This window comes from Gouania willdenowi, chromosome 14 (assembly GCF_900634775.1).
Source record: "Gouania willdenowi chromosome 14, fGouWil2.1, whole genome shotgun sequence".
Classification (NCBI taxonomy): Eukaryota; Metazoa; Chordata; class Actinopteri; order Blenniiformes; family Gobiesocidae; genus Gouania; species Gouania willdenowi.
The window spans coordinates 18,924,629-18,949,909 of NC_041057.1; the positions used below are offsets into that span (position 1 = coordinate 18,924,629).

General features: G+C 40.6%; 1 protein-coding gene across 11 annotated transcripts in view; it reads right to left on the minus strand.

Annotated features, from left to right (window-relative positions):
* The window catches only part of msi2b (musashi RNA-binding protein 2b), a 333,212-nt gene that overhangs the window by 51,096 nt on the left and 256,835 nt on the right, over positions 1-25,281 (minus strand). For all 11 annotated transcript variants that reach the window (XM_028467613.1, XM_028467615.1, XM_028467610.1 and 8 more), the window contains exons 9-10: positions 9,688-9,802; positions 856-930 (exon numbers count right to left, since the gene is read on the minus strand). In XM_028467613.1, the coding sequence (XP_028323414.1) occupies positions 856-930; positions 9,688-9,802 (190 nt within the window). The remainder of the gene's footprint in view (positions 1-855; positions 931-9,687; positions 9,803-25,281) is intronic.

Genomic DNA, 25,281 nt, shown 5'->3' on the forward strand with positions numbered 1-25,281 from the left:
TGGCAAGTTTTCCAAGTACAAATACCAATGAAAGCAGCATCTGTAAGGACAAGTAGATACTACAAGTAGAAACGATTGGTTTTTTCATCTTAACTAATGTTGCGGTCAGGTATGAAGCCAGCATATGTATAATCCGTAGGTGGCCACAGCTGGATCTCTGATTTTACCATTCCTGAATCTATTTCACCAAGATATTGCAGAGATCTAAGCTCCAGTGAGACATTTCCTATTCCGTCTTATCAGTAGAGGGAATGATGTCTGGCAAGGCAAACAAAGTGTGTGCAAAGTCCTTAAATAAAGCATGAAATTGACAGAACGCCAGTGTAAGCAAAGCACAGTGAGGCCACAAGTCCCTCTCGATGGTGACAGGTGCAGCTGTTCACCTTCACAATGCACTTCTCCCATTTGGACTCCAATTAAAGTCCTTGCTACTTTAATGGAAGATTACACTTAAAATGCAGAGAATGACTTCATTCATTTCCAAGTTTATAAAACCTGCCAACACAAAAAGATGCTCATTTTTCCGCTCCTCCATATGAATTTGCATACATTGGGCTTCAAGAGACAATACACTTCAGCAATTTAACACATCTGGTCACAGTAGCATCCAAGTGTTGGAGAAAAAGGGTAAAGTAATTTACTCCTTTATACATCATTCTTATAAATCCAAACACGTAGTGTGTTTATGAACCTGCAGATATAATGGGAGCCAATATTTGTATTTGTGAATCTTTGTGTTTGTGGATGTGAACTTGTGTATGCACGTTTATGTGGAAGAACATTCGGTTCTACCCCAAACTGTGAAAAACACGAATAAACTTCATCATTGACAATTTAATTAAGACTTCGACTTACCAGGAAACTGGTAGCTGTAGCTGGGTGCAAATCCAGAGTATCCGCGGCCATACGTTGCCACAATATTTGGGTAACCTTTGTTGAGACACAAAAGATAAAACAATGATGATTGGACCAACATTATAGACACACATTTAAAACAAGAGCACTTTGAGAACGCAAACCTCCACCAAGTGCCAAATATCCTCTTTGCCAGTTATCTGGATCACTGATCTTGATCATGGTACCATGATCATTCACACTATCCCTATTAATAATGATAGAGTAGGTCTGAATATATGGGCTCCACAATGTTTTTTTAAAAAGTCACGATGAAATGTGCAATTTTGATCCCATTTGGTTGAAATTTGGTGTGGTAATTGAGGAACCAACCTGACATAAGTTAGACAAATTTCATTAAGAGCTGTCATTTATTTTTTTTTAATCCTCTCAAAAATGTAATGGAATCTTATACCACGGAGTAACGTATAGATTTGATTAAAATTTGTCAAAATCTGTGCAGTACTTTTGACATAATGCTGCTAACAAACAAATAAATAAACACTGGTGAAAATATTACCTCCTTGGCAGACAGAAAAAAAGTAGATGATCATGTGTGAGTTACAAAGAATCTCTCATATTTTTATTCAATGCATCGATGAAAAACCCTCACACTTTTTTCAGAATTTTTAAAGTTAACAGTAATTACACCTGCCTAAAACTTTTGGACAGAACTAATAGAATTTTATCTTTATATTTTAGAGACGCTTTATTTAACAATGTCCTGTGAATCCAGACAGCATTTATTTCAGTCTGACAAGCAGTTATTTACTCATCAAAACAGCATTTACGCCGGTAATGTTTTAAAGCTGCATTCATCTTTTGTCAAATCACCTGATACCATTATGTACATAAACTTAAGATGTGAACAATCTGTTTGAGTTCCTTTGAAAACAAGCCTGTAAACAATTTTCTCTCTGCCAACTTTGCCGAGCCGTGCAACTTAAAGCGTTTGTCATTGATCCTCAAATATCCACTTAGTGAGAGAAACAAACAGGAAAAGACAGATGTCGACATGGAAAGCTCTTATGTTACCTGATACGTGCTCGGAACAAAACTACACCCACACTGAAGATAAAGCTAACATTGTTGAAAAAAAAAAACGATACTATGACCTGAAACCTGAAATAAATTTGTCATTTGTTTATTGCTATGTTGTTGTTGGAACCCAGTATTCACTCAGTTCACACACAGTTGACCATAACATTTTAAATCTATGGTCGGCTGTCACCCATGTCTCTCTTCTTTTGTGTATTTGTTTTTAGACTGCAGCAATTTTCTTCAATACCTCTAATTATTTAAGCTATCAAGTTGTTATAACAAGGTAAAACAAGTAGCAATTTAGAAATGGCTAGGGCACACTTATTCTCAATGTGGTTCTCCTGCTAAAATAAAGGTTATAGTAATTATAAAAGTATAGGTGACAACGTAAACACATTATATTTCAAGAAAAAAAAAAGTTGGGGATCCACGTGAATCAACCCCACTATGTTTTCACAGATTTATTTCACTTTAAAGGGGATATATTATTAAAAAAAAAAAAATCCACATTTGCAGTTTTTTTGATCACATATGAAGTAACTTGAGTGTCCACCAGCACACAAAATATGAAATAAAACCATCCAGTCGTTCGTTTGTAGTCTGTGTTTTATAACACAGAGAAAATTGCTCCGTTTCAAATTTTACACATTTGTGACATCACAAGTAAAAGTGTTGCCAGATCAGATCATCTTAGAATCCGCCCGTTCCAATAAAAACAGCCCAAACAGTGCGGCTATTACCGCTATTACTAACTATTACCTTGAAAAGATTATTCCTGTAATCTCTACATGAGATGATGACATACAGCAACGTAGCAGCTCCGGCAAGTATTTGAAGCTGCTGAAATGGCTCTTTTTGCTGTTGAAGCTGCTGTTGCGGCGCGACGCGGCACTGCACTGCACATACACAAAACAGTGTTTTTCTGACTCACAATCACTATAGCCACTTAAATAGCTATGTGTTTTACTGTAATGTGCAGTTTTTTGGCTGAAAACAATATCAAGGGTGTGTAGATAGCAAACGAAAGATACTAGTTATTAACTGTTGTGTGGAGTCCGTGTCCGTAGACACGCCCACTCAAACCGCCCAGTTTCAGAAATGGTCAGAAATGAGACATTTCAGAGAGCTAAAACTCCAGAAAACAGGCGGGTTTGGGAAAATAAACCATAAATAATATGTTTTTGGGGTTCTTAGAACAAATGGAGATAGGTGGAAAAAAAGCACATGTCCCCTTTAAAGTATTCACTTTGGTTAAAGTTAATACCCGAATAACTACCACTACTATTTTTAGTGGAGATCAAAACAATCAATCAGTTTCAACCTTTTTCCTTTCTTTTCCGGGTAAATGACATTCGATTCATTGATCTATGAGGTATACGTTATGATTTTATCAAATACAAAATGATCACGGGGTAGCAGCTTTAAAAATGTTTCCAGTTTTCAGACAGATGTTAAAAAACTCTAAACGAAATACTGCTCCTGTGCTTGGTTTTAAATGTCATAGCTTTTTACTCTTCTTCTTTTTCTTCCTCTAGCAACAACTTTTAAAGCTATGTCCTTTGAAATGAATGTGTTAGTTTATGCTGTGTACACACAAGAAACTCTGCATGACTGACATTTTTATGTGTTGACATTGATGGAAGTCATGGAGTGATAGTTTCCCCCCAGCATGGTGTTATGCACTTATTAACTAAATAGCTGAAAGGTTACAAATGATTTAAATTAAAGAATATACTGTACTAAAAGAAAGAAAAAATAAATCTAATCAGATCAATTATATCATTTGGATGGGACTTGTTTTTATTTATTTATTTTTTTCACATATTTAACAGTTTATATGTTGAAATCGCACGTATACTTTGATAGGTGTTAAACAGAGGATTATAGTAAGCTCCAGGTTGACTTTCACCCAATTAAGACAACATTTAACCTCTGCTACTGAGTTATTAAACTAAGTAATGATGCCAAATGTGACTGGAAAATATCATCAGTTAAATCAAACCCAATCGGAGCTGTTTAGATGCTGCACAATCCCTTGGTGGTGAGGATTATTGCGATGAGACCCAAAAAGCACCATGTGTCATTATGAACCCTTAAGAGTAGCAGGTGTATTGTTCATCTGCCGTCATGATTTGTATTGTTGCCACAGACCCAGCCGTTAATTAGCTGGACAGTTTTCAGAGTGAAGCAGCTGTGGGCAACATATTGAGAAACAAGTTGTGAGCGAGCAGGCGGCGGAGAAAGGCGGACACAGTTCTAACAAGAAATCTGAGGAAAGTAGGTGGGTGAGCTGATGAGTCACTCCGAACATGAGCACCATCAAAGGTAATATAAACATGATTAACCCTCTAATTATGGTATATGTCTAAAGTCTTTATCAGTTTCCCTCAAGTAATTATCACCTTCTAACATAAGTCTGGACACAATTACCCGGTAAGATGAAGTCCTTTAGGTGGGGAATGAATCACAGGAGCATGCGTCTTTCGCCATTCTGTATAAGCTGCACATTAAAAACTAATGTAAGACACATTTTAGCAGATACTGCATGGGTTCATGTTTTGATAGATGGTTACTAACTCAAGGAGTCTCAACTTGTGGTTTAGGACCCAAAAATTGGTCATGGACCTGTTTTTAGTGGGTCAATGACATATGTATGGTTTAAATCATCTAAAAAAATCTAATAATCTATATTTGTAGATTTGTATAACTATTATTTATCTCATTTTTTTTCCAATGTAATGTGTGCACCGTATTTAATCCTTATTTGTAGTATTTCTTGAGACTCTGTAACGCGAGTAATTTCCCCCTGAGATAAATAATGTATTTCTGATTCTGATGCTTTTTTGCAGCAAAGTGCAGTGTTTTAAAATGCCGACGTTACAGTATGTTACAGAGCTCCCAAGGGGACAAAACTACAGCATATATTTTCGTTCAACAAGTTTTAATTTCGATAAGAAAGTGTGAAATTACAAAAAGTGTAATCTGTGACCACTACAACTCTGCAACATTTCACAATTTCACGTGCGTGGTGGAAAACCGCTATAAGGAAGTACATTTTTATTCATTTATTGAAAATAAAATGTAAAAGTATGTGTTCATTGAAATCTATTGTTCATTTTTAAATGGTTTTTAATTGTATTAAGTATTTATTGAAAATATGAACATTATTAAACTCAACAACATATACTCTATGTTGCTTTGAAGAAAAAAAAATCAGGAAAATTAGTTATTAAAGAAAATTTATTTTGAGTTGGAAACTATGGATGTATCAAATATAATTGAGAATTTTTGTTGTGTTTAAATAGTTTAAATAGTTAATTTGAAACATCTGAATGGGTTCATATAAGCAAGTTGCTTCAGCCTAATCCCTCTTTGGTTGAGATGTATTAGGTGAATGTCGTATTTGTCAATCTACTGTGCATCGAATGGACAACCAAATAAAATGTATTAATTCATTCATTCATACATTCATTCATTACTTTAACAAACCTGAGTAAAAAAGGATGCCATCACATAAAAGCACATTATATGTGTTCATTTAAACATGGCTCTAGTGCTTGCAATGCATCTGGCTATAACTTGAAGGTGTGGAAACATATTTTGTCTGCCAGTATTGCTGTTGTATGCATGCTGAGTGGTGTGTTTAGGAGCCTGTGTGCAATGCATATCTGTGTGGAGATGCTCTGTTCTGTATGCCTCAGAGCTTGTGCCAGCTGGAATCAGAAAAGGTTGACCTTGGTCATAAATATCTAATCAGTGTTTGTTGTCCATGAAAAAGTTCAATTTATTCCTGACCCGATGGGAAAATGCCTCGCCCAGACCCTCTTCTCCTGTCTCGCAGACACAAAGAAATGTAAGTCGGAGAGGCGGTGAAGTGAACCTCAACCTGCTATGGATGAAGTAGGGCCGAGGATTTGCCAAAAGAAAATAACAATCCTCATCAGCTGCTGATGAGAAGTCATCTCCGGGGAGCTACAGATGGATAGCTTTCACAATCCCCCCCTTATTGTTTGTTTGCTCTGAAAAGAACTGTGATGCGATACAATGAAAAGCTATCACCGACTACACACTATAGGATATTATGTGTTTGATACTGTCTTACTGTCAAACACATAAATGCTCTGCAGAAATTGCTGGCTTAGATACAAACAGCTACTTCTACATTCTCAGAGATGGAAAAGCCGTTTCCCCTGTATATATATATATATATATATATATCTTTAAAAAAAAAGGCTTTCGCTGTCGCAAATGAAGAAATTGAAGTGACAAAGTATCAAAGAAAAGAGCGAAAAAGAAGAAAAAAGAGGCACATCACAGACTAAGTTAATCCACTCACTCATGAAATCTTACATGCTTGCAAATTGACATATTTTGGAACACGATAGAGGGAAGAGAAAGCAGGAGATAATTCACTGTCTTTCTCTACATAAGCCTGCCATTGTGTTCGGCCTGGTGGCGGCCTCTTAGTGCTCTTATTTGCTTTATTAATGTGCATGCTAATGTACCTATTTTATGGCTCAACAGTTTTGATTCCTTTTAAAATCAATTATCCATCTGGTACACCCCATACCTCGCAAAGACTCAAATGTGTATTAATTTCAGCAAACATACATCGGCACAACACAATAAAGATAAATGCCTCGATTAGAGGCGGTAAACAAAGGAGCTAGGGACGGCTTTAATGAGATTTGGCACAAAAGGAGCTTACACTTTCTTAAATAATGAGCCTTGGGTCCCTTTTTCCAAATGCAAATTATATAAAGGAATGTTTCGCTGTCCTTGTTCCAATTTCATTTAGATAAGAGTGTCTCCAAACAAGTTGGTTGTTAATATTCTCACATGAGCACATCACTGCCTCTCTGCCTACTGTCTCCCAATGGAGGGGAAAGAGTGCTCTCCTCTCTGCAGACACATTAGTGTGTAATAATTTCTGAAAAGTTCACTGTGCTTGTTAAATACTTTGAACAGATGAGATGGAACTGAGAACGTCTTTGACAGAGTTGACAGAAGCACTTGGCCCGCACTCGTGAACTCTTTTTTTCCCCCACAAACAACTGTATAATCCCTCTCATGGAAAGGTCAAGTCTGCCATAATGCCGACAGTTAAAGAAGCTTCATACCTATAAACAGACAGATAGATATACAGAGAGGCTTCTTTTCTCTTACTACCCTTAAACGTTCCTTAATTTAATTTAAATAAATGCTTCATGGAGCAAAATTGGAAACAAGCAGCAGCAAAATGTGAGCACCAAACTTTCAAAAAACCACTTTGAATATTACATTACTTGGTTGAGATAAAAATGCATGAGTGCTGCTCTGTCTGCACCTGCTACATGAGCAATGGGAGGGGCGACTTGCACTGGCAAAATGAGTCTCTTACAATCAACAGCGTGTCTCTTTTGCTTTGGAAAGGCAAACTAAATCTTTTATGTGATGGCAAATCCATTTGATTTTGCGGCACAATCAAATCATATGCATATGATATGAAACACCCTGATAAACCTGCAGACAGATGGAAAGATTGATGGATAGAGAGACGGATAGTTAGACGGAGGGTGAGCGGGGAGCCGGGGTGGGAAGAGAGTGCAATGGTGTTAAATAAAAGGGCCACAGGCATGGGCTGAGAGGTAATGAAGAGGGGTGGGCCGGCAGCTGAGGTCCCTGTAGATGAGATCTCTCCCTGACATGTGTGTCCCCTTCATTACCCATTAAGGGGGGCATAGTGATGAATCCTTAATATGACATTACACCAATTTTCCTCTTCATTTAGTCTGCTAATGTGGTGGTCTGCTCCTATATGCCCAGGGGCTGTCTGTACCACACTCGACCAGAAATAGCCCACAGTGGCTACTGGTGGCACACCTTGAAGTAGCCTAATTAGGGGCAGTGCCTGCCTAATGGGGCTATCTGGACAGGATTTGAATATTTTCAGTTGCAGGTGGAAATCACTGCTTGAATGATGTGAATATAAGACCTCTTTTTTCGTAAATTTTCAATATGAAAACATTTTTCTAAAAAAGAAAATTGTTTTATTTATCTGTTGCTAAATGGAACAACTTTGGCCTTGGTTCAGGGTTTTTCAACCTGAGGGGTCACCTGAAATGTCTCATAATAATAAAATTAAAAACAAAATATTTATTAGAATATAATTTTGCCATTTAATGTATCTATTTTGGACAATTAACAACACATATAACAAAAATAGGTATACAGTGCAGGAATTGGAAGAAAGCTCATATTTTCACATTTTCAACACCACACGCAATCTCAAACAATTGTATTTCTATACTTTGTTTTCTAAAATATGAATCTAGTTAACATATAATGCAGTATTAAAATATCTGAGCTGGTGCATATTGTCACTTTGTGCACTAGTACTGACTACTCTGTAGTTGTAACACACAAAACAACATTTTAGAGAAAAAAAGTCTCCGGGGGTCGCCAGAAATAGTTTACGATATAAAAATGGGGGCACGACAAGAAAAAGGTTGGGAAACAGTGTCTTAGTTTAAAGCTGCTGGAGACGATAATCTTTTAATCAGGTGAAAATATTGACCTCATAGATCAATAAATCAAAGATCATTTGCTCAGAAAAAATATGTAAAAGGTTAAAATTATCACTAGAAAGTTTATTCTCATCTCCACTGTAAACAATCTTATTGACATTGTCGCAAAAGTTGCATGCATTGTGCGCAAGAACATGGATTATCCTTAGCTTTAATACCTGGATTATGGAAACAGATCCACTGGGTCTCGCCTGTTTGTGTTTGTTTGTTGCCCAGTGCACTGATCTGTTCTGTTGACATAAACAGTTGTTTGTTAATAAAAGCGGGCTTACTACTAAAACAAACATAAATATGTCATTTGTATGAGGGTAAAAAAAGAGGTTTTAACTGTCGAGTTCGGGACAGACTTGTACAAAAAACACTACATTCACACTGCAGGTCTTAATCCAAAAATCGGATTTCTTTAAAAAATCTGATTTTTTTTGTGTGATCGTTCATATTACACATATAACACATTAAATGCATTTTTAATCAGTTTGGAGTATGAACAGAATGTGAGCCTGAGCTGACCCGCATGCACAGAAGAGGTCCTAAGGTGACACATGATCCCGCAGGCAAGTCATTATGGAGGCGTCCAATGTAGGACTGTGTGTCGCGCTGAGAATTTTTTTTTCCAACAGAAGTCAGGACCTCATAACTTTAAGGAGACTGAAAAAGAAAGCATCCTCCACCATGGCTGTTTTTCCTGGGACTCAGAATTATGTTTTTGCATGGTGATGACCTATAGTCGGATAGAAAGCTCCTCGGTCATCCAGACTGCAGTCGCTTTGCAAAAAATTGGATACATATTGAATTTAGGACCACTATGGGTCGGATTTGAAAAATTCGGAATTGGGTTGTTCAGACTGTCTTGAACAGATCGGATACAGGTCGCACATGGGCAAAAAAGATCATATTTGGATCGCATTTGCATGCAGTGTGAACGTAGCCTAAGTAAACAGATGCACAGAAGGGCATTTACTTCATTCTTCCACCAAAATCGCTGTCAAAGTGACTTCCCAACCAATTTCTGGTGTTTTCAAGGACTGAAAGTCGCAGTGCATGGTGCATGTAAATAATCTTGGATTTATTGATCAATGAGGCTTACACTGAGACTTTGTCTGATATCTTATGAAAAACAAAAACAAAAACAAAAAAACTTCTACCATTTTTCTTCAGCATGCAGTGTATGATGGGTGAAACTTACTTAGCATGCCCATCCCCAGCATGAAGGCATCCATGGTGTAGGGCAGACCCCTGGCTCGCCCTCGTGTACCTGGTGGGAACATCACCTCCTTGGGCTGGGCCTTCTTACATTCTACCTATGTAGACACACACACACACACACACACACACACACACACACACACACACACACACACACACACACACACACACACACACACACACACACACACACACACACACACACACACACACACACACACACACACACACACACACACACACACACACACACACACACACACACACACACACACACACACACACACACACACACACACACAAAGCATTAGACTGTGTATCTGCCCAGTAGACAGCTCTGACAAGGCTGTCTCAGCTCCTTAGGAAGGTTCTCTATTTGAATTGCACAGAGCTACATGTTTTCCAGTGAGAAAAAAACAAAAAAACAAGGCAGACTCAATCTAAGAGCCTCATGTTTTAGAGGAAAGTATATAAGGAAGCCTTACGATCATGCTCTGCCTGCATTAACGCAAAGGTTATTGCTCTAGTGGTTATTTGCCCAACGCCTCAGGGAAATACAAGCTAAATACTTTCCAAGGGTTTGAGAGACATCATGGTAGAAGGAGCACTATTATCAGAGTCCCACAGTGTGGCAGTGTGTCTACTGCTTTGCTTACAACCACAGTTTAGTCTCTGAATCTTTGAGGTTGCTTTTAGAACCTATCAAACAAAAGTTTTGTGCCGACAGTTTAAAACATGAAGCTCGTGAAACTCATTCTTACTCTTCCAGCTGAATAATGCTTGTGTATTTTTTGCGAAGGAGTCCCCTGTGTCTCACAGTCCAATTCCACCTGCAGTGCTCATCTCTTCCCTGCATTCATTTCTCTCCCCAACCAGTCCTTTCACACACAGGTTTGGTCTTTCACCATCTTGCAAGAATGACAACTCTCCCCACCAATTTAAACACATATCAAGTGGGGGTGGAGGGGAGGTGACAGGGGCAGACGAGGAAACAAAGAAAAATGAGTCTGATTTCAATATATCTATTTTATCTCCAAGAACTTGCTGAGAAACACAAGCATATGACAAGGGGTGGCATGGTGCTGTGTATGTTAAGGTTGTTCTTTGGTAGGCTGAGTCTTTTCACCATGCTGCACAATCTATTTGCTCCACTGCCTGCTTGGCATCAGCCTGTCCATATGTTTGTCTGTTTGCCTCCTGGCTCCCTCCTGCTTCTCCCGACCGCCTCCACTTAAGCAGGGCTTCCTGGGCTGCTGCGATTCACATGTCACCCTGGCCGGCTGCACAAGACAGGCTACTGCGTGTACACCTCAACTAACGTAAAACCTGGCACCCAGGCATAAAAGCAGGTGAGTATGAGAAGCTCATAGACATGCATGTGAAAATGCAGACATAAAAATGCAAAACTGCAGAAAACTGCCTTTTAGGAAATTTGTGTACAGAATATTTCAGCGATTTACAACATATGTAATATGCTCAACAAAACATGTGAAAAGTTCAAATGGTAATGGTTTCCATCACAGAGAGAAAAAAGGTTGGGGTTAATTATAATTGTAATTGAGTTTAGTAATTGACTTTGTAATTGTCATGGAAATTCTATAAAAACGGTCAACTACAATGTAATAACCATGAAACTGTTCTATGGCTTACACATACATAGTTAATATACCAATATTTTCATGAACAAGTTACCGAGATGAAAAACAAATTAGATGATAGATAATACTTTTTTTGTATTTCACAGCTGATTTAAGACATGGGTCAAAACTGACCAGTTATCACAAGAGATGCTAACACAAAGTTAACACAAGAGGAAGGTTAAGTTTTATGGGGTTATTAATTTCAAACTCCGTAATTAAAAATGTAATTGTAATTGACTTCCAGGTGAAAAATAATAATTGTAATTGAGTTGTCAGTGAACATGGATAATTGAAGACGTGACTGTAATTGAAGAATGTAATTGACCTCAACCCTGGAGAGAAAGCTATTGTGTTGCAGCTTTGATTTGTTGCTGTTCGGATCCTTTTTTTTTAAACCAACAACACTCAAATATGCATTTCTCTCAGCCAATTTGTAGCTGTCACCATTGCTCTGCCCTCCCTTCTTGCTTGGTGTGTTTTTGACATAGTGCTGAAGAGAGCACAGACGCTCTTATCGTCTGAGAGTGACCTCGCAATACCAACAGAATGAACAGGGTGGAACTAATAGCTGTGCTAGAAATGTCTGCATGCTGCTGCTACAGCTGAGATTTTTGTATATTCTCGTGAGTGAGTGAAAAATACAAATCTGGCATTGCTGCAGACGGAGTGTCTGATTCACGTCCTTTACTAACCTCTGCCACATGAAGCAAGTAGGACACTCAGGTAGCCAGCTAGGTGTAAGACAGAGCAGGGTGTGAGTCATGCCTACATGCTCCCCGATGCGGGTCTTTGATATTCAGAGTGAGGGCTTTATAACTATAGGTTATTTATATAATCCCGGTTCTCTGAGTAATATGAGTGAGATGTCTCACTATGGCATATACAGTGCTCTACAGAAGCCCTTTCTCATAAAGCCAACCTGATTGGCTGGTGAAATGTATTCATCCGCGACAGGTAGTCCCAACTACTATAAGTACAGTGGGCAGAGAATACATTGGCATTCAAAAAGCAAAATTCTTCTCACTCAGGCGGCAAGAAGGGTTGTCTTTGAGAAACATCTCACTCATATTACTCAGAGAACCGGGGTTATGTAAATAACCTAGAGTTCTCTTTCATACCATTCGTTTCAATGTCTCACCATTGGATATCGTAGCTTCCCTATTGCAGACAAGCTTATCACATGCTACACCAGCCCGCAGGATCACGTCAGGAGTCCACACACAGAGCGGAGACATCCAGATAGTAAAACCGGACAAAAGTGAAGGGCGAGAACCAATTAGCCGCTGCACAAATCTCCTGAACAGACACTCCCCTGAACAAGGCCCAGGATGTGGCTAAACCCAGAGTCGAATATGCACGGAAGCCCACCGGCAGCTGCAGACCCTGACTCGAATAAGCCAAAGCAATCGTCTCCACAACCCAATGTGACAGGTGCTGCTTAGTAACAGGCTTCCCCTTACGGGGCAGAACCCAAGAGACAAAGAGCTGATTGCTCACCCTGAAGTTCCCCGTCATATCCACGTACGCGCGCACAGTGCATACAGTACACAACAGATGAGGAACTGAGCTCCAGAAAATACCTAGAGTAGAAGCCGCTCTAACGCAGTGCGGAAAAAACCACAGAAATTGCCCCTTTGTTTAGCAAGGAAAGGATTTCCTCCTGTAAAACACGGCTGATTCTCCCTAGGCCCGTGAGTGAAGGATGCCGGCGAATCGGGGAGGGACAGCAGCAAACTGCAGCCTGTATCTCCCCGTTATTGTCCTCAGCACCCACAGCGGAGCTGCAAGCTCGGCCCATCTCCCCCCTGGGGGAAAGAGTGGCCACCTCCGGCAGCCCGTCCACTGACAGGCGCCTGCACTGTGGTGTGGTGGCGTCCTCTAGCGAAGGGACCGTGCCAGCGCCCCTGAGTGGAGCGATGTGCACTCTCCCCGGAAGGCAGCGCAGCATTGGAGAGCCCATCGTCCTACCCAACCAAGAGGGAACAACGGGCATCGCCGCTACGCTGCTTATAGTGACATGTACTGGTTTTTGGTGATTTTTTATTTGTTGCGCCCTCGGCCTGGGTGCGTCAGCGGGGCAGATTTTATTTTCATTTTCGAAAAGTGTGAATGTGGGTGTGTGCTTTTGAATATTGAGTATTTTCCTTTTTTGAGGGGCAACAGCCGGAACCTCCATAAAAAATAGATCTTCCTTCCTGGCAACCTTCGGACCAAACCGTGGCTGCAGGGAGGCAGGGGCAATGGGAGCCCTCGGGAGCACGCTTTAAAGCAGAACAGGTGGAGCTGGAAAACAGAGAACATCCAGTGACATCACCACAGAGGAGAGGAGGATTGTGTCAGGTTGCCGGTTTCTTCTTCCTGGCCTGGTTGGGGCACGCGGGCCAGGCTGTAGGCTTCCTGGGCCAGCCAAAAGAACTGTGACCTGATGGTTGTGGAAGCCAAGGCGTAGACAGTTTAGGGTTCTAAAACTGTGTGCCCTGAGGAGCCGGGAACATCTTACGGCAAGTAGGCGGAGACAGGACCGGGGGCTGTCTCCCCATAGAGGCTAGTGCGGAGCCAAATATATCTTGTGGGACGATGGGCATGTCCAGGATGTCGCCTTTCTCTGCCTCAGAGCCGGCATTGGACCCGGAAGCACAAGTCAATGACCACCGACATCTCCTCCCATCAGGTCGGGTCCGGAGTCGACCCAAATTTGTCACAACTCCGCCTGGTATGCCGTAAGCAGTGATAGGACGTTTAGAGCTCTGGCCGAGAGTGCCGAAGACAGGGCTGACTGCCACAGTGTGTCGTCCTCCTCTTTGTCCTCTGAGATGAGGAATTCCGAGGTCACATCATCATCGTACCCACAGTCCAAATCCAGAATGTCCTCTCCGGGCGAAAGGACAAAGTCGATGTCGGACTGGAAGCCCCAGCTGGGCCCTGCACAGGTATTCGTCTCCATCTTTTCCGCAACAATGATTCGGCAAAAGGGGGAGGAAGGGGTCCCTCCTCCGCCAGGCTTACCTGTCATGCCAGCCTCCTGTGGAGGCTCTTTATGGTGAAGGTGGCGCAGTGGTAGCAGGACCCGAGAGCTTCCAGGGCCGGCTGGGCATGTTCCAGCCCGAGGCACCTGGAGCAGACTTGGTGCATGTCCCGCTCCAAAATCGTTTTGCCACATCTGTAGAGGCGAGCCCCCGAGCCTTCAGCCCCTCCGGTATGTGGAGCATTGCCCTCTATTCTTCCTCCCTGTGCTGAGGTGCAGGCAGGAAGGAGAAGCTAGCTAGTGCTAACACGTGGCTGCTAGCCGGCAAGCTAGTGAAGCCGACAACCAGCATCTGGTGGCCGCATGGGGTGTCGAGGGCGTCGTCGTCATTGAGCCGCCGACTGGGGTGTCGGGTCCGGTGCTTGATAGCTGTGGGGTGGTGTCGAGTGGCAGGTGGTGAGCTGAGCTGAAGACGGGTGTCAGCGGTCGGTTCTTTTCGACCGTGGAGGGTGCTGAAGCAGTGCAGTCACGAGTGTGGGGGCACAGGTCGAACTGGTGGTCGCAAGAAAGGATACCAGCAGCAGCGTCCGTCGACGGAATCCGAGTAGGGTCCACCTGTGGACAGTTAAGCTGCCGCGACGAGAAGCCTTCTGATGAGAAGAGGTTTTTGAAAGCCAATTTATTCTTTGCCCACACTACTTATAGTAGGTGGGACTACCTGTCGCGGATTAATACATTTCACCAGCCACCCAGGTTGGCTTTATGAGAAAGTGCTTCTGTGATATGACGCGGAGGCGTATATCCCATGGTGAGACATCGAAACGAATGTTATGAAAGAGAACTGTAGTCAGGAGCTTGGATCTGTGCTGGATTGAGTGTGTGTGGGTGTTCACCTGCTTCAGACACAGAGAAGTGTGCGAGGGAGGGTGGCAGGAAATTTCAAAGGTGAGCCAAGCCAAAGATTGAGAAAAGCAGAACTAAGGTAGGATTCTTATAAAATGAGAATGCAAAATGACAAAATCTCTTGCAGCCTCCATTGCGGAGTTAAAAATGATACCATTCCTCAGAATGAGTCATTCAGCACATGATCAGTTAACACCAAAATTATGGCTCTCTTTTTTTAACCAGAGAGGTTTTTCCATAATACTGTTTGTGCAACTTGTTGAGGATCCTTGAGTTTATAAAGTGGTGCAAAATTGTTTTGTGAAAAGTACTCCAATCCTCAATTTAAACATCTTGAAAGAGTGTGTTTGAGCCCATTCTGTGATGTTAAGAAAAGGAAGACCCCACCGCCCTGTCTTCACTGGCAGGAAAACTATTCCATTCAGTGAGGAAATAATCCCCAGAAGATCTAAAAGGCACAAACACACACGAGCGGAATGAAAAGCAGCCGAGAAGAGCTGTGGATTCCTGCCAACCTGTCTTGATGAGACGTGGATGCCTTTACCAGCCTGTTTCAAGTAAACAGGTATTCTCTGCCTTTTAGAGACACAAACACGTCCTCTGCATTAGTGTGGCTGTGTACAAGCCTCTAAAAACATGATCAAAGCTATTAAAAAAAAAACCCAATTTATATTAGTATGTCTAATTCAAACTCATTCATTGATTGATTTAAAAGCAGTACACACACCTGGTAACAGCAATCATTTTAAAAGGCCAGTTTTTAGATCTGTAAATGAAGCACCTAAAGGCTCAATAAATCAGCTGCATCATATAGCTGAGAAAGGTCTATTCAAAACGACTGTTTCTGTTATATTTCGAAGTGTTCCAGCATAGACTTGTTTTTAAAAACAATGGCCTTGGATCATGTCTGCAGTTAGAAAAAAGACAACTTAACAATGGAGTTCCTTTTAAAAAGCATTACATCTCAATCTCTATTTATTTTTTTAGCCTGGGCTGGTGGGGGGGGGGGTTGCTGGATGTGTTTGTGGTCTGTGTGCCTAATCTGCGCCTCCGGTTGCTGGCCGGGCTGCTCTGGGCTGCCCTGGCAGTGGCTAGCATGGTAGGCTGGATCTCGGTGCGGGGCCCTACCAAGGTGAGGGGACCTGAGATGGGTGGCTTCTGCCCTTTGATCATTTCACTACAGACGTACATGAGGGCTCAGTGGGGGCTGGGATAGGACGGACGCGTGGGCTGCAACTCATGGTGAAGGTGTTCGCTCCTGCCAGCCATTCCCTGCTCATCCCACGTGGTGCTCTGGTCCATCTATGTGGTGTTGAGCGTGGCGGGTCTCAGGGGCTGTGGTGGCTCGGCCCTGTGGGCTTGCTCAGAGTCTATGTGGGGTCTGGGTGTTGGATTCCCTTGGTGGCTGGTCTTGTGGGTTCTGGGCGGGTCACTGGCCTCCCATATTGGCTTATACAAGCACATCTATGGAGACGCACTATAGATGCACAGGCATGCCTGGGGCTTTCAAACATATTTTGTTGTGACAAAACTTAGAAATGTTTGCTACTGAAAAATAGCTTTGTCACACATGGAGGCACACATCTACTCCCTCTGTTCACACTTAGTACTCGCTCGTCATATGTCACGACACTGACACAGCAGATTTCAATCCTCGTCACCAGGGGTGTCAAACTTATCTTAGTTCAGGTGCCAATTATGGAGCAGTTTATCTTAAGTGGGCCACAAAATTTAAGGTGGGAAATGGGTAATCATTATTGTGCTCTAGTTTGTACTATAAAATATGTATGGCACTGAAAATATCAAAGCAATAAGTGACATATCATTCTTCACCTTTAGTTTATTAGATTTTATGACCCATTCTTATGTAATGTGGGGAAAGTTTGTGACATAATTTGAAGAAAATTGCCAGATTTGGGAAAAATGTCGAGTTCTTTTAACAATTTCAGATTAAAAATGACTGCCATCATGTGACATGAGAATGGGTGGAAATTGGAAGCACTAAAGAGCCGGATTCGGCCCCCGGCCTTGAGTTTGACACGTGTGCTCTACACAGCATAGAAGCAACACATTACACCAACAGCTCAACCAACTCACACGCTTCATTGTCCTGTCCTCCCTGACCCCTTTAACCTTGTATTTCCCCCTCACTTAGGTTTAACACTGAGGGCTGGTGACGGTCACATTTATGCAATGCAATTTCTTACCTTTTATTATATATGTACAGGATATACACACAAGCATTAGTAAATTACATAAAATCGGTGTGAACTATAGGGAATCAGATGTTGACATAATACGGGAACAGATGCTGAGCTTGAATCCAGAATGACTGAAAAAAAGTATCTATCTTATGTTGAATTTGTTTTGATTTCAAACAGGAAATCCTTTTGCTGGTGAACAAATAAATAAATTCTTGTGAAATGTGGCCAACGAATAAACACACAGACTGGAGGACCTAAAAAGCATCATTTGGACAATAAAATACTACCACCCACCGATGAGGAAAAACACAAACAGCTCTCTTTGTTCTTTATGTACAAATCTACGTAGCAAAAAAAAAAAACCCTGTTGAGACCTTTTGAATACAACTCCCATACATATTAACCTTGTGGGTATAATGGGAGGGTGTGGGCGGGATGGACTGCCAATGACTGTCCTTCAGGGACAAGTGTTGTGAATGTGGTGCGTGCGTGTGTGTGTGTGTGTATAAAGGCGAAGGTGTACGGCTGCTATTAGCTTAGTGAATGGATTCCATCAGTAGACTGGCAGACTGAAGAAAAGAAACTGTGTGATTCATTGACTCCAGCACCCACTCCCAGCTGAACCGTCAAAACACATATACTGAATAGTTGGAAAATGTCAGAGCACTGACTGCCCAATGTCAGGCATGGTGGGGTGAGATATCACGGCTCTGAAAGAGCAAAAAACACTCACCCAGTTAATTCTGAGAAATGTGTGAGTGAAACCAAAGAAAGACGCATTTTCAGAACCACTGACATGACAAATCCCTTTGAATTGTTTTAATGTGGATATGATGTTTTGATAGGAAGATGTTTTACAGTTAACGGTTTGTTAAACAACAATTTTACCTTTTAATAATTTAGGTTTCTTTTTGTTTGTTTTTATAGCCAAATGTGTTTCAATCACTTTTTTTTTTTTTAAACAGAAAATAAAAATAAAATGAAAATTGCATGCAAACAGACAAAATAATAAAATATTTGAAAAAAAAAAAAATATTAAAATGAATATTTATGACTAAAGCACTACATTTCTAGATTGATACACACCATTTCCTCACACGGTCTAAATATATATATATACTTTTACGGTAACTGGATCTCTAACTCTAATCTCTAACTTAATAGTTAATCATTTGTGTAATAGTACCGTTGTGTGTGTGTGTGTGTGTTTGTAGGATTTTCTGTTTATGTGTGTTAGCAAATGTGGTTAACATGCAATCTGTAAAGATAATAATGGAAGCTTCAGCATCCCAAAATGGCTGAGGTTGTGAGCAAAACACGTGATGCGTGGGGTCAGCTTGATGTTAATTATAAAAGGCTAGCACCAGCAAACATCCTGGCGTTAAAGCAGCCTGTTAAAAGACAACATATGGAACTATATTAAAAGAAATAATAATTGTGATTTAGGGACATTTAATGTAAGACCTAAGTTTCAATGATCATTTAACAACATAACACAAAAATAAATCCTAATTGATTTTTTACGTTTTAGGCAACATATGCATAAATCAGATGCTAACTCGTATTTTTACAGTCCAAACAAAAACCAACTTGAGATAACAATGGATTGCATTATAATAAAAGAAAGATTTGGATAAAGCAAAATGATGCCTTCAATGGCCGGCAATCTGACATGAGTCATTATGTCTGATGATATCGCCGTGCGGTTGTATAAAAGCAAAAAAAGGATATGAGGTCATTTTCAGGATAGGGTGCCCTGTGGTGCCTCTGCTCTTTTGTCATGCGACTATATTCAAAAACATTATTGTCCTCATGAACACAGAGGGACATTCATATACGAGAGTGTGATCGTCAAGTTGATGTGAAATTGTTCCTCGTACAGCAGATGGGAACATCATGGATGGAGTTTCGATTGGACAGCGTGGAGAGGAGGGGTCAGCGCAGGCTTCCACCTCCTTCATCTCTCAAAGACTTCCTTGTATATTGAAGTGTAAACATCCAATTACTTACAGACCAAAACTTGTAAGGCGGTGCTTGAAGACAAATTCAAACAGTTCTGAAGAGTCGTAGTACTAGTATATTTTCAAGAACTTGATGTTCAAAGGCCAATTCACGCTAAATACATTTTCAATAACATGTTTCCAGTCTAAGAGGCTTCATCATTATTTGACAGAAGTTGGTTAAAAAACACATTCAGGCTCCTTTTATTTATTTATTTCCAAAACTTGGAACTTCAGCTGATGCATGTCTAGGGATGACTCTGGCATCGCAAGATAAAGACATGGCAATGTTGGTACGATCAAAAGTGGTGCATCTTTGATCTTGGAAGAGGTGGGACAGTGGGAATTTCATCCACAAAGCTATTATGATGGTGCACAACGAGGGAAATCTGGCAATTAAAAGGTCTCCCCATTCTCAATGAACGCGTGCTGTTGGAAAAAAACCTAATGCTCCACTTCTGTCACATTGCAACATAACGACTGCCTAAATACTATACAGTTAAATTCATAGAGAATCCTATCCACAAATGTGCGCTAAATAAAGAAATTACATAGAAACAAACAATGAAAGAGATTTAATTACAGGAGTGAATAAAATGTCAAATAAGTAGGGGTGGGAGGATACACTGAGTTCACGATACAACATGATAAACAATAATGGGCTCGCCATATTGCTTTTGGAAACAAAAAAGACAAAGTAATTGTAGTTGGAAAAGTAACAATGCTTTTATTTGACTATAATTTTGGAAATACTTACATAAGTTCTCTGGGTATGCCTTTCCAACCCAATAGGAATATAGAAATATATCAACAAATCATAACAATCTGGTGTGTAGTAGATCATGTGAATTATTTTCATCAGAAACCCCGCCTTCGTAGCACCACTCGTACCCTCAATGATACATCTTGTTACGTTTTAATATCGCAATATCTTGCACGACATATCGTTCCACCTTTAAAAAGTAAGTCAATGTACTGTAGTTCATATTATTATCTTTATACAACATGATGCATTCTCAAGAACATGCATCCTTTTCGCAGAAATCTGTTCTGTAATTCTAAAAACACCTGCCAAAATGCTGATGTGCATTAGTCTCCTCCTCAGTAATTTGGAGAGTCAGCACCTCTTCTCTTCAGGGCTGTAATTGGTCGGTCTTGTCAGGGAGACACAGTAAGAAATTGACGACTAACTAAAAAATTCCTTCCCCCCCCGTTGTGTTCATTCGCTACAGCTGAATATTAAAAATAACACATTAAAGAACATTACCTTGAAGCACTTGACTGAAACCAATGTGAATTCATTTTAATGGCACATTGCTCTCTCATCAGAGCCAAAATATCATAGGTATTATTATGAATTAGCTGTGCGTGCACACCACCGGGGGGGCAAAATGATGGTGCAACTCATGTCTCAGAAAGCACAATTCACACCTTTGCCTTGACTGTAATAATGAGCCATAGCGCTGCTGTATGATATAGACATTCATATACGTGCAATGTGTGATAAAGTGTTAAAGAAATATGTGAAAACTGTCACGCTATCAGCTGCTTATTGATTTCCACTCCAAAATATTTACTGGTTTTAATACCAGGGTAGGAGCTTCTGTAGCTGAAGGATGTTTCTACATTTACTAGACGCCCTGGAGGGCACAATCAATACTTTTATCACATTCTACATTTGCTAAAGCTGAGCAATGTAAAAGTCAGCCCCGCCGGAGCAGCAGGTTATGAAAGTGCGATAAGCAGCACCCCACTTTTAATTAAGTATGAGGTCGAATTCACAGCGACAGGGAGGAAGTGCAACTGTGGGCGAGGCCTCGGTGACACCAGAACACAGGGTGCTTGACCAAGTCACTCAGAGGTCCAGTCGCCCATAGCTGAGTGGGCACTGACACAGAGCACTGACAGAGCACCGGCAAGGAGAAGGTGGGGTGCCCTGTATATCCAGCATGCCTCCCAAGTGGGGTGAGATTTCTGTTTGCATCAATTATTCAAGAACCATCTTAGATAACGCTCATCGGGAGGATGGATGAGGTCTATTTCTGTATGGTACTTTATAAAGATGAAGACAGGTGGCATTTTTTATTTTGTGCACTCGTGCCTCAGACTGTGGATAACCAGTCCTCCTCTATGTGCAGTAAAGGTAAAAAGCCCTTTTGTGTCTTTGAAAAATGCTCTCAACACACTCCAACTCCTTTTCTCTTTGCCAGTATTCCCAGATGTCAGCACTTTGTTCAACCTCTAAGGGTCACATTTATTTCCTGTATCTACAGAAACGTAATGTACAGGAGGTGTTGCAAAGGGAGGGCTCTTATGAAAGTGACAAAAGCTCCAGAGAAGAAGACTCTGTGACGTCCTTTCACACTGAACACCTTCAGAAATTCTTTTGGTATTGTAAAGGTATCTGACCTCGCAGTGACTCAAAGGGATTAAATTATATACCATTGTCGCAAACAGACTGGTTTTGCTTTGCAACCATGTTACCTTTGAGGTATTCTGGTTACACTATAGAGCAGCATGTTCAAACTACAGCCCATATCAGAAAGCTGTGGTTTGAAATTAAGTATCTTTACCAAGGCTTATGAAAATTGATCACCTAACTGCAGTAAAACATACATTCAGCATGGTCTGTCGCATGAACTTTGTATAACCTTATACCAGTGTATGGAACAGCATTTAAAGAGCGCAAACCTCTGCCAAGCCCCAAATATCCTCTTTGCCAGCTATTGGCAGTTATCTGAACCAGTGATCCTGATCATGGTACCGTGATCATTCATACTTTAAAGCCTTGGAAGAAATTTCTATCCTCATTAATAACGATACAGTAGGTCAAAATGTTTGGGCACCCCCATTTATTTTCGAAAAGTCATGATTGAATGAAACTCACTGGGTTAATTGAAGAGCCAACGCAATATAACTTATGGGTAGTGAAATTTTATAAAGATCGATCAATTACAAACCGAAATATGAATATTTAAAATGTTGCCCATTATAAGAGATAGGGACTTGTTGACTTATCAAACTGATCCAGATCCAATATATTGATCCGGATCCCCTTCAGAAGTTAATGGAACCTTCCATGGCGTATGATCTATAGTGTTAACATTTTGTCTAAATCCCTTAAGTACTTTTGACGAAATCCAGCCAACAGACAAACAAATAAACACCAGTGAAAATATGTCCTCCTTGGCGGAGGTAAAAATGGAACGTATGGATGAATTTGTTGAAGGGCAGAGATTTGCAAACACACTTTCCTCAGATTGCCCCAGGGTAACCATAGCTACAGAACTAGTTCCCCTCCACTTGTACGACTCATAATGACTCCAAATAGCATCATTTAAAAGAAATATTACTGTATCGCATGGTGCCATGATGTCATTCCTGCGTCTACTTAGTGGGAATTATTAAAAGCAATCATTTTTGGCCTGCAGTGGTGGTAAATTTGGTTGACTTTATGTATGTGGGTAACTATGAGTCACTTACCAAAGTGATTTTTTTTTTTTCACTTGAGTCAGTGGGAAGAAAAGATAAAAACCTCTAATAACTGACTAAAAGCATTTATCATGTAAGCATCCATTTTGCAGAATTCTTTTTCTGGTTGCATAACGAACACAAATGTCTTTAACCACTTGTAGGTTAACAAAGAGTATAGACAACTGAGAATTTCATGCAATATGTCATGACACTTTATGTTTAGAAAGACAGCTGTGATGCACCATGCATTCAGAAACATTTCTATTGGACTTGACTTCCCTGCCAAGCTGTTTCTGAGAATGTTTTGTTTCAAACGATCAAAATGACTGCAGCTGGAAACACACCCAGAGAGTTGATATTACTGAGATCTTTATCTGTTGTCTTGCAATCACAGTTGAGCACTAATTATTCTGGCCTGTTTAGGTCTTGTCATGCATCAGGTTCAATGAAAACCAGCTTTTCAGGATGAACAATTACTCGTGAATATAACCATTTACCTTTATATTTTTATTTAATTTACTTATCGCTGGCCATACTTTTATGGATGGGCCTTCTGTTTATTATTTAAAAAAACAACAATGATGGTTAAAACGCGAGAAAACCAGACATCATGGAATGTGATAATCACACACAACACAACTATTTACTCGTTGATCGATGCTATTTCATAAATATGATAATAACGCTGATTCCTACATGACATTCTCATCTCTGCTTTGAATGTGTATTTTTTGTGGCGATAGAAATGCCAAAGGCTCCCAAGGCGACATTGGCTGGCACTGTCTGAGTCAGAACCCACTTGAGCAGATGTTTCTAGCAGCTGGACTTGGTACAGCGGGCTGAGTGTGTGTGCATCTCACTGCTGACCACACATTTACTGCTTGATTTGTTCCATATAAACCTGTGGGACAGAGGAGTCGGCAACAAGGTGGATTTTTAAAAAAATGTGTCATCTATTTTGGAAATGGCCCTGTTTTAGCAACTGCATCCCTAAACATATCGATTTATATTAAGTTGAAAATGCTCTAAGATATCTTATCTAGGTGGTCTGTAGAGGAACAAATACTGAAAAAGTTGTTAAACAGTATCTTGTTGTTAAAAAAGGCTGAATATTTTAAAATTGCCTTGATTAGGGGTGGGGCTCCAGAAGCAATTAAGACACGCCCAATTTATACTATAAAATCTCCAAAGAAAAATCTATGCTAAGCTAACTACCTACTCAATAATCTCTCAATCCAACCAACTCGTCACAGATCGCAGAGTCCACAGGCGCTAATTTTCATAGAAGGGGCGGAGCCAACAGTGAGTCACTGAAACGTCACAAACCACCATTCTCAGCCAATAGCAAAATTTGATTGTAACAGCCTGGTTTCAACCAATAGAGGGCAGTCACTCTTAGTTTTACAACAAAATGCTCCAAATTTAAATACTTCAGATTCAAATGTCAAAGAATTGGACAACAATGGATGAAAAAACACTACTTCATACCAAATACATTTGTTCTCAGCAGAAAAAAAAAGGCTTTATTATTTTAGATTCAATCATCTTTTACAAATGCCTAGACTAGGAAATTTTGTGGATGTGCATGGGATGAATAATGATGAGTGAGGTTTTGTTCCTAATATTTAGACAAATTCTTGCCACTGTTTACCATGCAAGAGTGGATGTGGTTGAATGTTATTTTTATGTGGTGGAAATTTGTTAGAATCAAAGGAAGAACCCTTGTTAGTGATGTGCTTCATTTAGGGATTTCCCATCAAATTTAAACAGTAAACAACTTTTCTTTTTTTTTTTTTTAACCATCTTTGGCACAATAAAATATAACACTTTCAAATACTTTCTGTTGATATACTTGTGCTTCATAAAATCTGCAACATTTGGTTGTGACAGTTTCACACAGTCACTTCTGTCACACACACATTGTATTTCTTTTATTTTTTTCCCTAGTCCTTAACAGTGACTGTGATCTAGAGTTGAGAGACAAATGACTGTATGCCTGGGCCGTGTGTGACCTGGACCGGTCCCTGGTGAACACAGTTCTACAACACTAGTCCTGTCAGTCAGATAAGCAGTAAGTCAGTCAGTCAGTCAGTCGGTCGGTCAGCTATGGAAAAAAAAAAGAAAAAGCCCACAGAAAGGGTGAGTAAAGAACTACACAAAAAGTGGGAGCTCCGCTGAATGGCAGTCAGACAAGTCGTCCCTCCAGTCAATCAAAATCCACAAAAAGCGCTCCAGTGATGCAGAATCCCGAGAGAGGCTTTTAAGGTGGGACTGGGTAAAAGAGGACCTAATGTCACACTGAGGTGAGGATGCTTCTTGTCAATTATCACAACTCGTGTGATTAGAACTCAGGGAGCTGATGCTGGACCCTGTGGAGCCCTGAGGTTT